Source organism: Hydra vulgaris, chromosome 08, assembly GCF_038396675.1.
Source record: "Hydra vulgaris chromosome 08, alternate assembly HydraT2T_AEP".
Classification (NCBI taxonomy): domain Eukaryota; kingdom Metazoa; phylum Cnidaria; class Hydrozoa; order Anthoathecata; family Hydridae; genus Hydra; species Hydra vulgaris.
This window is the reverse complement of record NC_088927.1, coordinates 6,712,514-6,727,629: the sequence shown is the minus strand read 5'-3', so window position 1 is coordinate 6,727,629 and position 15,116 is coordinate 6,712,514. Positions and strand designations below refer to the sequence as shown.

Genomic DNA, 15,116 nt, shown 5'->3' with positions numbered 1-15,116 from the left:
TTTTTTTTTGATAATGATTAGCATTAACTGAATTTTTTTGAGTTTAAATTTACCAGCAACAAAAGTCTTCAAGCAACTGGATTTCTCAAGCTGTTAAATAGCGTTCTAATTCAAGAATAACAGTCTGTTTTGTCAAGTGTTATCAGTGTTCTTACCAACATAGAATGTTGAAAAAGTCAGAAAGTTCCTTATTTGCAGTCAGCGAAGTTAAGGGTGTATGGAAAGTTGTGGGTGTATGGAAAAAGGCATTTATTCCAACAGCCATTAAAAGCAAGTGCAATAGAGAAGTTAGAAAAGATGTTTGATTTGTGGGGTAAGAACTCAAAATAAGGGTGTGTGTGGGGGTGCTGTCAATAGATTTTTCCCCCATCAATGAATTTTTCGTTCATTTAGCCAGCAAATTGGACCCTTTTAGACAAGTCAGTCATCAATTTTCAAAAAACAAGCACTTTTTTTTTTTTTTTATTGGCAAAAATTGTAATGGCACTCCACTCCCACCCCCCACGTAACACCTATTCATACTGACAGGTCAGATCATTTTACCTGACCCTGTTTGTATAAATTATGTTAGTGTATTCTACAAATAGAGTGCTCAATGTTCTTAAAGAACAGAGCAATAAAAAATTAGTAAAAAAACTTATCTAATTTTTGTCTTGAACAAGTTGTTTCACCATCAGTTGGTTCATCAGGAAGAATATTTTACAATATATATATATATATATATATATATATATATATATATATATATATATATATATATATATATATATATAATTGTATATATTAAAAATTTTCTTTTTAAGGATATATCTGCAATTCTAGATATTTCTTTTAACTTTTAATTTTTACGGATTTCCAAAGAGTCTTTCGTAAATACAAGTTAAAATAAAAATTTTTGCAATATATATTTTAAGTCTTTTTTAAGTCAAAGCCTATACTAAAAAGAAAAAAGTTTCAAAATAATTAAGAAAATTAGTTTAAAGTTAGATCAAGACAAAAATGTAGGAAGAAATTTCCGGATTTGTTTTGGATTTTTTTGCAAAGTGTTTTTCAGGATTTTTTAAATATGACCTGGATGATCTCTCTCTCTATCTCTTTCTCTCTCTCTCTATATATATATATATATACATATATATAATATATATATATATATATATATATATATATATATATATATATATATATATATATATATATATACATATATGTATATATATATATGTGTGTGTGTATGTGTGTGTGTGTATATATGTATATATATATATATATATATTTATATATATATATACGTGTGTGTATATATATATATATATATATACATATATATATATATATATATATATGTATATATATATATATATATATATATATATATATATATATATATATATATATATATATATATACATATATATATATATTGTGCTTAAAGTTTACAATGTATAAGAAATGTTTTGTTTTTATTTGCTATTTTCATTTTTAATGATTTTTAAAGGTTGAATTGGCAAGTCTACAATTTCCTTACAGTAGTTGGACGACACCTTTTGACCAACTGCAAGCGGTTGTTAATGAACCGTCCCCTAGTCTTCCCTCCGATGGAAATTATTCAGACTGTTTTCGTGAATTTGTAGATTTATGGTATTTAATTGAATTAGATTTTTATTTTTTCATCATATAATTAAAAAATAAAGGAATTGTTTTTACGGCTAATATATATCTAAATATATGTGTATATATATAAAGTTTTTCTTATATACATATTTATATAGAAATACATATGTATATTTATATAGATATATATTTATATATAGATATTTATATATATATATATATATATTTATATATATAGATATATTTATATATATAAATATATTTATATATATAGATATATTTATATATATAAATATATTTATATATATAGACAGAGATATCCTTTTTTTAATAAAAATTTCTTCTTAATACTTTGTTTAGTTTGAAAAAGAATTACAGAGAAAGGCCCAAGTACAGAGACCTTCTTGTAAGAAATTTCGATAATTGCTTATTTACCAAAGTTTTTCTATTTTTTTTGAAATCACTATTCTGATTAAAATTTTGCGAGTATTATTTTACATATTTATATAGTATATAACATATATTTATATAACATAATTTATGAATAATAAGAAAATATTAACTTATATTTTATTTCAGTATAATTGATACATCCTTTGACAAAGATTTATGTTGTAAATTATTTCTACGTAAAACGTAATTTAATCCTCCCTCCCATAACGTAACTTGTTTTTGCCGACCTTAAGGGTCGGAGGTTTTTATGTAAGATACGAAGTGGCTTTTAATGAGAAAGAAGTTTTGTAAGAAAGAAATTATTTTATTTTTTTTTTATATAGAACCACTCATTCATTGTCAATCACGAAACAATACCGCAAAATGAAGTAACAAGTTTTGTTCAAGAAATTTTAAACCAAATGGACTCAAGGTAATTTGAGTCTATTTGATTTAAACTCATTTCGAATTAATAAGATCCAATCAAACTTGCAATTGTTTGTTGCTTCTTATTGGAGAAGGTTTTCTCATTTTCAATTATTTCCTTTGGAAATTTAATGCTAATTTTCGATTTCCATTCTCTGCTACTTTTTTTTTTTTTTTTTTTTTTTTGGCAGATGAAGAGTTTTGTACAATGCTTGTAAAATAATTTTTTGAAACTTCTTTTAGTTTTCATTTGAGTTTTTTTTATTATTATTTTGCTTATTTTTACCAAATTTTTAGATTATTGTTTTATTTGAAAAAAATTGAAATTAAAAATTTTTCTGTTCGTCATTTTTGTGTGAAAACATTTAATATTTTGAACGTTTTTTAATCGCCCTCGCAGTTAATTTTATTGAAATGTATTTCACATTAATCACATTTTTTTCTTTTTTTTTTAACTTTTTCTAATTGCTTTTATTAATTTATCTTTCTTCTATTATCTCTAACGATTTATATGTTTATTTTAAAGTGTCATTATTTGGACAACGATTTGTTAAAAAGAAAATCTGCTTCTTTTTTTTTTTTTTTTTTTTATGTTAAATTATAAAGGATGGTGAAAATCAATATAATTTATCAAATGTTGTTGTGAATATAAACGAGTCATCATCAAAATGATGATGACTTGTTTAAATAAACAACAATAGCACTGCACTTCTTGTTTTATACATTAGTTGGGTTTTACGCATAAGAGTAAGCATATACACGAGTAAACATTTTATGTAATATATATTAAAAATTAATGAAGTTCAAAAAGATATTAAATCAAAAAAGTTGAAAAAATTGGCTTTAAAATAAAGTTTACATACATATATATATATATATATACATACATACATACATACATACATACATACATACAGGGGAAATCCAGCATTTTTTGGTGTTAGAAGTTGGTAACTTCATTATATGGAACAAACTCCAAACATTTATATGTTTATTCTATGTCAGATAAAAATGCTTTACAAAAAATTGTGATGATTGGAGCCTATGAACAAAAAAACTCTCAAATTTTGGCCACAACTGCCCCAAACGTGAGAGCGACAAGTTGGTAAAATATTTTATTTAGTATTCTTTAATAAATTTATGTTCATCGATAAGTTTTAAATTTCAATTTAAATCTCTTAGCGTTCAAAAGTTATGATCTTATAAAATTTTTAATTCTTTTAATTGTGAGGAGGGGAGGGGGCTCAAACTTTATATAGTCATAATTTTTGAACGGTAAGAGATTATTGCATGAAATTAAAATTCTCAATCAACAAAAAAAGCTGGATCCACCCTTGTTAACACTTGTTATTAGTATTACGTCAAAATACATTTTTAAAGGCAGTGGCTGATGAAATTTTTTCGGGGCCTGGGGCTATTTTAAAGTAAGAGGCCCCTTTTCATGGGCAACAAGAAAATAAGTAAAATAAAGACATTCTTGAAAAAGCTATCGCTGATATTAGGTCGGGTGAATAAAAATAAGCAATTGCTTTTACTCGGTAATTGGTCAGCTTTACGCAAATAAAAACTTTATCAATTTTCCTTAAGTTTTTATTCACGCTGAACAATTATTGAGTTAACTGCTTAGCTTCAGGTAAATAAAAATTTAAGGAAAACTGGTAAAGTTTTTACTCACGTAAAGCTGACCAATTACTAAGTAAAAGCAATTGCTCATTTTTATTTACCCGGCCTATTTACTCAAGTCAAGATTTTATTTTATAGAACTAAAGTGATTTCTTTCTGTTTTTCTTTTCCACAAACCCATCTATCACATCGCTGAAATCCTTAGTTTCTAACAATTTTGATTGAATAGTTAATCTTGCTATATTACTTAAACGAGTATGAAACATTGATCGGTGCATGTTCTTTACTCTTTTGAGAGCAGAAATTGGTCTCTCAGCCTCGCAATTTGTTATGGAGATAGTAAAAAACAATTAATAATCTATATAAGCATTCGGAAATACATCAATAATATCGGTTTCAACAATCCAATTTAAAACATGCAGAAGAATCAATGTGTTTTTAGTTTCAGAATAATCTTTTTTATGAGAAAAAAACCTGGAGGTTGCAACTTTAATAAAGATACAAATTGTTCTATTTCAAAAATGAAACTATCTTCAAAATATTTTAAGTAAATTTCATCAATTTTTTTTTTTTTTTTTTTGCGCTAACCTGCAATTCCATGATACTAATAGTTAACAGCTTTGACAGAAATCCAAATAACTTATTTATGTGGCTGTAACCATCACTTTTTATAGTTAGTTGTGTTACAATTTTGTCAATAATGACAAAAAATGTATTCACTCGAAACTTGTCAGATACTTTTAAAGTATCAACTTGGTTTTTTCCGTTACTCAATTTTTTAATTGCTTCTTTTTTATTCTTATCAGAATAGTCTTTTTCAATAAACGAGCTAAGTTTTTTCGATTTATTCTCAAATCTCGTAAAGTCGTTTTGTAAGTTTTTCACATAGTCAATTAGTAAAAGTAACATACTGCTTGCTGTATGCCAATCTAATTCAACTATTTGAAGAAACTTGCTAACTTTATTAAACCTCATAAACATGTGATGCCAAAGTACAGACTGAAATGCAAACTCTAGCTTAGTGATCTTATTTAATAAATACACAGCTTCATGAAAAGTATCAGCCTTTTCTTCTGGATCCTCAGCTATAAGACATAACGCTGCATGAATCCTATCAAAATTTTCTTTTAAACTTTTTGAAGCATCTGGCCTACATGACCATCGTGTATCTGATAAACGCTTGAGTGTAGCATGCTTTCTTTTCAATAAATCCCATCTGCGTGTTGAAGCTACAAAAAATAAATACAAACTCTGCAGGACGCCAAAATAGTTGATAGAGTCTCAAAATAGTTCATATGATGCAGTCACTGACACTGCCTTACAAAGTTTAAAGAAGGTCCAGCGCAGGGGATATAAAAAGCTAATTCACTCTACTCTTTTAAACGTGCTTGTAATCCAGAATATTTACCAGACATATTGCTTGCATTATCGTATGCCTGTCCACAACAGTTGCTTATATCAATAACATATTTTTTCAGTAGATCTAAAATGTCAGTAATCAAGGATTTACCTTCGTGACTTTTAATTTGTAGAGATCAAAAAAATTTCTCGTGCACGTAGCCGTTTAAATAATAACGAAATATCACAGGGAGTTGATCCACGAGAGAAATATCAGGCGTAGAATCTTCGATAATTCCCCAGTATTTTGCTTTTTTATTTCGCTAATAATGTGTGTTAAAACCTTTTGAGACATAGTATCAATTGCTCTTCACAAATAGTTTTAGACAAAGAAGATACATTACCTTTGCCTTTTTTTGCAAAAATGTCAATGTTTTGCTTTAAAACTGGATCGAATTGAGTTAACAGTTCTAACACGTCTAAGTAATTTCCGTTACTTCCGGCAAAAAAACGAATAACTGCTTCTACTCTATTCAAGATCGCAGCCCAATAATTAATCTCGCCTTTAATTTGGCTTACAATATAATCATCGATATGAGTTTTTTGTTTTATGAATTCTATCCATTTAATCATACATTGAATATGTTCCTTGCTGTTTTCGTGGCTAAAAATAGTTTGGTCAGCTTGTTTCCCATTGTAAAAACCACTTTTGACAAATACATTGCTGTAATCGGTTGAAAACGTTTTGTAAAAATAACGAAATACACATCCAGTGGATTTAGAAAACATTAACCATTTTTGGTCACACTTTTCGCGATTATTCATCACTTTTTGAAAATATTTTACCGAATATTTATACTGATTTTTGAACATTCGTTTCGAAGATTCGAAATTAGAGTCTTTAGTATGAAAAAAAGCATACCCCTTGTTTAAATACTTCATACGTTCATTTTCCTTTAATTCTAATGGCCATAAAAAAGGTTCTTCATGCAGAATAGTATCTAGGACAAAAAAATCATGGTAGATATAAGCCTAATAAAAAATAATAAGTGTATGTAATAAGTGTCATAAAAAGTGACAGGTTATAGATAAATAATATTAAACTTCTAAACAGTAAATTGTTTGTGTAGCAGTGTTAAAGGTGTCATTAAAGATAGTAAAAATTGGAGTAGCTGAGTCAAGTTAATTATTACGCATTGTAGATTCAACACTTTCAACTTTGCGAATTTTATTTGAAGGATCGAGGCAGGCTACCTCATTTTTAGTGTTATTGTTATCATCTTTTCTTTCATCGTTTTTATTATTTTCTACAGTTTATGGAAATTGCATATTGATGAAAAAAAATTTGTCATTTTCAGAAGTTTAGCTACCATTTCCTCTCTCTTCTTCAATCTCCTTTTAAAAGCTCCATTTTATATTTTCTTAGCATAACAATAATAATAATAATAATAATAACTGTATAACCTGAAAAGTGTTAAGCTTTTCGTTTTTTCTCTTGAATTTTCTCTTTCGCAAAAGATTTGTAGAGTTGCAATCGTTAATACATTTTCTAAGACAATATAATTATTTAAGTCATTAATAATTTCCCAAAGGAAATTGTTTTTGTAGCTAATATTAAAAATTTTTTGATATAAAGCGCTGCTGCCAATCTAGTTATTTTTTCGTAGAAGTAATAGCGCTTCTCCGCTTGTCCAAGACCTAAAAAAAAAATTGCAGAAATGCAGCGTTTGCAGAAATTGAAAAATTTGCAGAAATGTAGCAACAAAAAATGCAGCGTTTTTGTTGACTGTCTTTTTTTATTTTTGTGTTTTTGTTTTCAATTAGACAATTTAATAAATTTAACTTTGGCTTTTTTAATTTAATAAAAGAATTCATTTTCAGAGTTAATAAAAAATCTTTTACTTTAAATCGGGGCCCCCAAAATTGTGGGGCTCAGGGCTATAGCCCCCCTAACCCCCTCCCTCCTCCATAATCCAGCACTGCTTTAAGGTAGCATTATGATTAAGTAAAAAAAGTTGAATTTTAAATTAATTTTTTTCAAATTTAAAATTCTTAAATAGAACTGGATTTTGACAAAGCTTTAGTAATAAGAAACAATAGTTTTTGAGATGTGTAGGATTGACTTTCGCTTTAAGGGGGAACACTCCTCAAAAAAAACGTTTTTTTTTATTTTTTTTTTTAGCTATTCTAAAAGTAAATTTATTATAAAATTAAATGGTGAAAAAATTATTCAAAATTAACTTTTATTTGTAAAATAAATGACATTTTTGTATGACCACCTGTTTGCAATTCTCACCTAGCAACGCCCCTAGTTACAAGAAAATTATTAATAAAATGCATATAGTCCCCTCTTTATGCCGTTTTTTTTTGCAGTTTCATCATAAATACTTTCTACTATCTCTAAAGCCATGATTCAAAACCACATATTTAGAAAAGTGTTTTATGTGTTGTTCATTGTAAGTCGTCTTTTAAGCTGCTAATTTACACACGAGTGAAGAAAAATGGACAGCTTTAAGTCGAAATATAGTTGTGGTAGAGTTAAATTTTCAACGAAACGTCTTAAGAAACGTAAATGTACATTTTATGGTTTAAGAAAACAAGAAAAATGTGTAAATATTGATGTAAATAGTGTTAATAGTAATGGTGTAAATATGACAGACTCTGTTGATAATGTTGATAGTGAAAGTGTATTTGCAAGTGTATCAAAAAGAAAAGTAAAACCAATAATAGTACCGAGTAAACACTCAAAATGTGTCAGTGGCTACAGATTTGTTGATATGGAAATTCTTGCCTCCGTATTTGATAAACTTGGATGTCCAGAATGTTTGCAACCTCTGTTGTCTTTAATCGAGAATAAAAAGTCTTGCAAAGGATTTGCATCAAAATTATCTATAGGTTGTATTTGTGGATTTAAATTAGACTTTTACACATCATGATGATGTTAATAAAAGAGTGATGATGTTAATAAAAGAGTGGTATATGCTATGAGAACACTGGGTCAGGGCCAAACTGGTCTACATCGGTTTGCCACTCTTATGAATATGCCAAGAGGAATATGTAATAAAAGCTACAATGTTAATGTACATAAATTAGTCACCGCAGCGCAAACAGTATCTAATGAAACTATGCATGAAGCTGTACAAGAACTCAGGGAAGGCAAATCTCCTGATGAGGTAGTTGATATTGGAGTTTCTGTCGATGGAACATGGCAAAAAAGGGGATATAGTTCCCACAATGGGGTTACAGCAGCATTGTCCATAAAAAATGGGAAGGTTTTAGATGTCGAAGCCTTATCTAGGAAATGTAAAATATGCGATGAAAATCGAAATATCCTCAATTCAAAGCAGCAAAACCAAGCAGAATTAAAAACACATGTTTGTAACAAATACTATGATGGATCTGCTAGTGGAATGGAAACTGTTGGTGCTGTAAATATATTTAATCGCTCTCTTGAGAAATTTAAATTACGGTACACAGAATATTTGGGTGATGGGGATAGCAAGAGCTACACTACTGTTAAAAGTACATACAAGGATGTTGAAGTAATTAAATTAGATTGCGTTGGACATTTTCAAAAGCGTATTGGATCTCGCTGTCGGCAATTAAAAAAACAAGTCAAGGGCTTAAATGGTAAAGGCCGTTTAACAAATGCTACAATTGATAGATTACAAAATTATTTTGGTATTTCTATTAGACAAAATTGTGGCAACCTTTAAGGTATGAGATCCTCAGCCTTAGCAAGTTTATTTCATGTTGCATCTTCATCGAAAAATAATTATCATTATCCGCATTGTCCGGTCGGTAAAGATAGTTGGTGTAAATACAATTGAGATAAAGCTAATGGTACAAATGAGTATAAACCAGGAATAGGTCTTCCTATTGATATTATTCTTAAATTGAAGCCCATTTATGTTGAATTAACATCAGATTCTTATTTAAACCGTTTACTTCATGGGAAAACGCAGAATCAGAACGAAAGCTTTAATGCAATGATATGGTCCAGAATACCTAAGTCAAAGTATGTTTCGCTTACACAGCTAAAGTTTGGACTCTATGATGCTATTGGAGCCTTTAATATAGGATTAAAGTCTAGTATTTTAATATTTGAAAAACTACTTATGATACCAGGACAGCATACCATTTCTAGTTGCAATTACTTGAACCGGAGAAGAATCAGGATGTTGGAGTATAAAAACAAAGATACCATCAAGAAGCGTAGGAAAATTTTGAGAGGACGCAAACATAAAAAATCTGATAAATTTGATCAGAAAGAAGGAAATATGTATGAGGCTGGTTTTCATGATTAAAAACTATAGTTAACATACTTTTATATATGGTATTTTTTGAGTTACTATTGTTTTTATAACATTTTTTTTTCCAATTTTATCTTTATTTGCATTTTTCTCAGAACGCTGGTTTTTAATCTCCCGGCAAAGATATCTTGAAAACCGCTTGACCGATTTGTATGAAATTTTCAGGAAGGCTTCCTTTAATAAAGATGTATACAATGAACAGACAACTTTTTCAAAACATTTTTTAAACAGAAGAAATATTGAAAAACGTAAGTGATTTTTGTGCTAAAAATTATTTCTACAATCAAACATGGATAACACCTGGTAGAAAGGTTGTTAGAAAAAACTGTCTGCTTATTGCATAGATCTGTCAATATTCTATAAGTTTTGAAAAAATCAGCTAAAAATATTATTCTAATCAACTCCAATCTTTGCCAGGGCGAGGGAACTAATTTCACTTTTTTCCCTAGTTACCAGGTTGCCATGGCAACGGGGTGCCATTATTTGTGATAAATCTTCCTAACATTTTATGTCCTCCTATTTGAAACATATAACAACTTTTGTAATGCTATATTTTAGAAAATAAATTTTTGAGGAGTGTTCCCCCTTAAGCATCTATATTTTATGATACTGCAAAATAAATTTTGCGGTATCATAAAACATAGATGCTTATAGCAAAAAAACCCAGACCAAAGATTCTTTTTTTTTTTAAAAAAAATCTTCTTTAAATCCCAATTGCTTTTCCAAATTTATATAAGATTTAAAATAAATACGTTTTTTAGGTAAAATGAACATCATAGTTTAACAATATGATCTGTTCTGATCGTTTATTGGCGCTTTTTCCTTATTAAACTTAAAGTATTTTTTGTGAAAATTGATAAAAAATATTGTATTTTGACAACTATATATAGTTAAAATACATCAAAACCGATTAGGACAAGGGTCTATAGTAAATTAAGACACTTTTTCAAAAGATTTTAACTAAATTCATGTTAACGTCAATGAGCGAAAGTAATCTAAAGACTCCAAAATGGTGTTCTTTAGGTTCACTATTAGGGGTAGTAAAAAGTTTTTGAAAATTATATAGAAAAAAGAAAAGATTTTTCAAATATTAAAAAAACCAGAAGCAAAAAAAGTTACAACATCCAAAGCTTTTGCTAGGATATAATACGCTTATAAAATCATGCTAATTTCAAATAAAAGAATTCGAATAATTTATAAATTGAGTACACCGAGTACCCCAAACTTATTAAGTCTCCCCCCTTCATACCCCATTTATTAATTTTTACTTGTTATCAACAAATAGATTGTCAACCTATAAAAAAATTTATATTGTCAACCTATAAAATAATGTACAGTTGACCTCAAGCCACAGTAGAATTCAATTGCTTAATGTGTGTTTTTTTAAAAATATTAGTTAAGATTAACAAGGTTTTGATTATAGGCTAACGAATGAAATTAAAATGACAAAAATAAGTTTAGATATAAGAAAAGATCTCAACCCACCTTATTACTAAAAAACCCTCCCCTATTTATTAGATTCGGACTAAAATTTTTACCCACCTGTTGATTAAACACGCGAGAGTACACTCTCCTTAGTTTCTAGTATTTTATTGATATAATGTTTTTTTTAATACATTAACACACGATCACACTGCTATTGGTATCATGTAAATTGGTTTAAAAAAACTTAAGTTATTGAATTCTATCTGAGGATCAGCATGTTAGATAAGGTCTTTTTAAAGAGCTGCAGTGGAAGCGCAACACATTAACAAAATAACAAGTTTTAGATGCAGCAGAAAAGACTTTAATCTACTTTGTGTTTTTATTCTACTAATAATAACAATGTTTGTTTTCAGTGTTTAATTCACAAACAATGGGTAGCTCATGTTTATCGCAATTTTGTACAATTTTATCTCAATGGGGATTTATCTCAACACGGAAACACATTTTATCTCAACACGGAAACAAGTAATTATATAATAAAACTTAGAGTTTATTGTTTTTCACTTAATCCCAAGCAAGTATTATGATGTTAAAAGCAGCTAGCAGACTAGAGAAAGATATTTTAAAATAAAAACTAGAAAATTGATGACACCTGAAGGTGGTAGGGCCATAAACAAAAATATTAGATCTATAGTTGTGTTTGTGCTGAAACGTTCATATTGATTATAACTACATCTTTTTTTTTTTTTAATTTTATTTAGGTGCCCCAAGAAATCCTTACGGTTTTATCACAGAGCACCGCGGATGAACATTTAATAGGAAGGTCACGCCTCCTTCCTAATCGATGCCGCAAAACTTGCCCAGCGGTGGGGTTTGAGCCACGGATCCTTTGTTTTTGAGGCAAATGCGCTACCACGGCGCCATGGTTGCTCATAACAACATCTTTTCAGTAAAAAGTTTTTCAAAAAATCCCATATATGCAGTTTTCAGGCCATTGGAAATTTTGACGCGATTGGAAATTTATTTTGCCTGTTATGCTGTCACAAAAAAAAACCAAAGTATAGGTTAGTTCTTTTTTTGTGACAGCATAACAGGCAGAATAAATTTCCAAAGGCATTTTGTGGCATTGGGTATCATCATAATATGGATTTTAACTTTTTATTTTTTGATACAAAATCCAACTGGATTTTGTAACAACAAAAATTGTAACAACATTTTTTTTTACAAATTTTCAAAATTATTCTTGAACGTTTAAAAAAGTTATGACCGTTTTTATCAAAATTGTTAAATAATTCTAAACTGAAAAATATTTTTTTTTTTTTTTTTTGTGGTTATAAAAAATAGATTTTGTTGATATCCTTGATAATAACCAATAACATTAAACAACTATTATTTTAGAAACTTATTTCTCAGATTTTTTCAAAAATTTCTCTATAATTTTTTTACAAAGTAGGTTTTTAGTATTACTTTATTTGGTTGTTTTTGTGTATCACACCCCACCCCTCCTCCTCCTCTAAAATAATAAAATGTTACGTCTTGGCCCATGCAACCTCCATATTAATTCATTTACACTTTTTTTATTTCAAAAGAAGATGAATTAGTAAAATTTGATGTTAAACAAAACTTTTTCTGATGGTGAAAATGGGCTATAGTGCGTTTGGTGTGCTTCCAAAAAAGTTCAAGCATGTCTAAATGTAATACTGATTCCACACTAACAAAAATTAGAAAATATTTCGCTTAGAATTATGATCCAGAAGACCATCACTTACCTCAGGCATCTGAGACAAGTGTAGAAGCCTACTTTTAAAAATCGAAAGGGGAAAAAAAACACCATATCACAATGAACTTTTTGATTTTTCAAAAGTTAAATTTTCAATACCAGCAAGATCAAATCAATTGAGTCAGGGTATTATTTGTGAAATAGCACGTTATGATCCAATTAGCAAAGATAATGAATTTTGTTGGAGGTCTTCATTTTTCTTAGGAAAACCTCCAGTTGGCAAGATTTTTACCATCTCGGGGTCCTGTCAAAGTATGCCAACATTGTTGGCAACCAATAGGCAGAGAAATCTCTTATAATGCGGTAGTAGTCTAGTGCCCTCGCTTCATAAGGGAGAGATTCTGAGTTCAATCCCTACCACGTCTCTGGTAATACCACGCTCAACAATAATTAATTGCCAAAATAACCGAGAAAAACAAAAAATTTGATATTCTAAAGGGGCTCTTTCTAAATCTTTTTAAGATTCTGGTGTAAAAACATAATTTTGGCCATTGTTTAACCTGTAAATAAACCTTATGAAAACTTTTAGATATGCTTGCTCTCGAAAAAACTGTTTTCACAGCAGCTGTAGATATGACATTGCTTTGACTGCAGCTGTAGACATGAAATTGCTTTCACAGCAGCTGCAGACATGAAATTGCTTTGACTGCAGCTGTCGACATGAAATTGCTTTCACAGCAGCTGTAGAAATGAAATTGCATTCACAGCAGCTGTAGACATGAAATTGGCTAATGCATTTCTTGGATTAGGCTCTGCTGCATCCACATATCCATGCCCCTGGTGTAAAACTTTAAAGAATGATTTTGGAAATCCAGGTTTGACTGGACAGTTACGAACACTTGGGATGATTAGATCAAATGCCCAAAACATTTAAGTAGCTCTTGAAACTCATTCACATAAAAAAACAAAACTTTCCGCAGCTCAATACAAAAGTTGCATAAACCTTCCTTTGATTGATCTTCCAGATGACACACTTTTTCTTAGTTTCCTGCCTGTCATGGAATTGCACATGATTCTTAGAATTACGAACCACCTTTTTGATCACTTGAGGACTTTCGTGAATTAAACAGCTTTTTGTTTTTTTAAAGCTACTGACTGGTCATATAAATTGACTATCCAAAGGCCCAAAATGAATGGAGGGGTATTCAATTGTAATCAATGTCAAAAGCTCTTGAATTAAATTTACTTGCTAGAATCATTACTAACAAGTGCTGAAATTGGATTACAAGGAACAAAACTAAAATGGCTGCTTTTAATGAAGTTGTAAAATGATACTTTGGTATTGATCCCAAGAACAAAAATATCTCTTTATTTGAAAATGCATACAGAGATCTTAAAATTTCAATCACTCCAAAAGTGCATACTCATTGCCCTTATATATGGGGTAAAAGGCAAACTTTTCAAATGTTTTTTCTAGTCATTTTAAGTTTTTGCATTAAGTTTGGTTTTTTACAATTTTTAGTTGTCACAATTTTACTCCATGGCTTTAGCATCATCTAATTCAGTTATTGCAGTACATTTTATACGATACCAAATATCACACGAATTTCAGATCAACTTCAGACCACACTTAAAGCATGTCATTGTTGTCGTCATCATCACAATCATTTTAATCAATAGGATCTTCTTTTTTCTAATTATTTCTTTCAGAATTTTTTGTTTTTCATATTTTTAAAGCTTCTTTACTTGTTTGTTTTATCTTTACTATGTTTACCTTCTGAACATAATGTTCATAATAAAGAAATAAATTCTGATGAAGCAGAGGATATTGGTGTTGAGAGAAAAGAACTGCTGATAAAGCAGGTGATATTGATGTTGAGAGAGAAGAACTGGTATTGATGTTGAGATATTGATATTGAGAGAGAACTGATGATGAAACAGATGATATTGATGTTGAAACAGAAGAATTGTAAACATAAGTATTTTGAATATTAAACATTGGACATTTTTTTTTCTAGATGAATAGTGCAGAGTGTGAGTTTCTTTGCTGGTACTATTTATTACTATTGGTAACTGAAAATGCTAATTAAATGGGGATGTGTTGATGGCAAAAGTTTCTTTCAACTACTTTTTTAAGGGTTAGATGACACTCCATCCAGTACTTGTTAACTTATTCCATAAATGAATTTTTTATAGCCGACTATAATTAATTACAGAGTAGTTTTTTT

The 15,116-nt window shown here is 29.0% G+C and overlaps 1 protein-coding gene across 1 annotated transcript in view; it reads left to right on the top strand.

The window, feature by feature from the left end:
* LOC100209591 (dual specificity mitogen-activated protein kinase kinase 6) overlaps positions 1-3,031 on the top strand; it is a 51,431-nt gene extending 48,400 nt beyond the window's left edge. Inside the window, exons 10-12 of the mRNA XM_065802984.1 lie at positions 1,496-1,638; positions 1,972-2,017; positions 2,388-3,031. Of these exons, the coding sequence (XP_065659056.1) occupies positions 1,496-1,638; positions 1,972-2,017; positions 2,388-2,480 (282 nt within the window). The 3' untranslated portion in view covers positions 2,481-3,031. The remainder of the gene's footprint in view (positions 1-1,495; positions 1,639-1,971; positions 2,018-2,387) is intronic.
* The last annotated feature ends 12,085 nt before the right edge of the window (positions 3,032-15,116 follow it).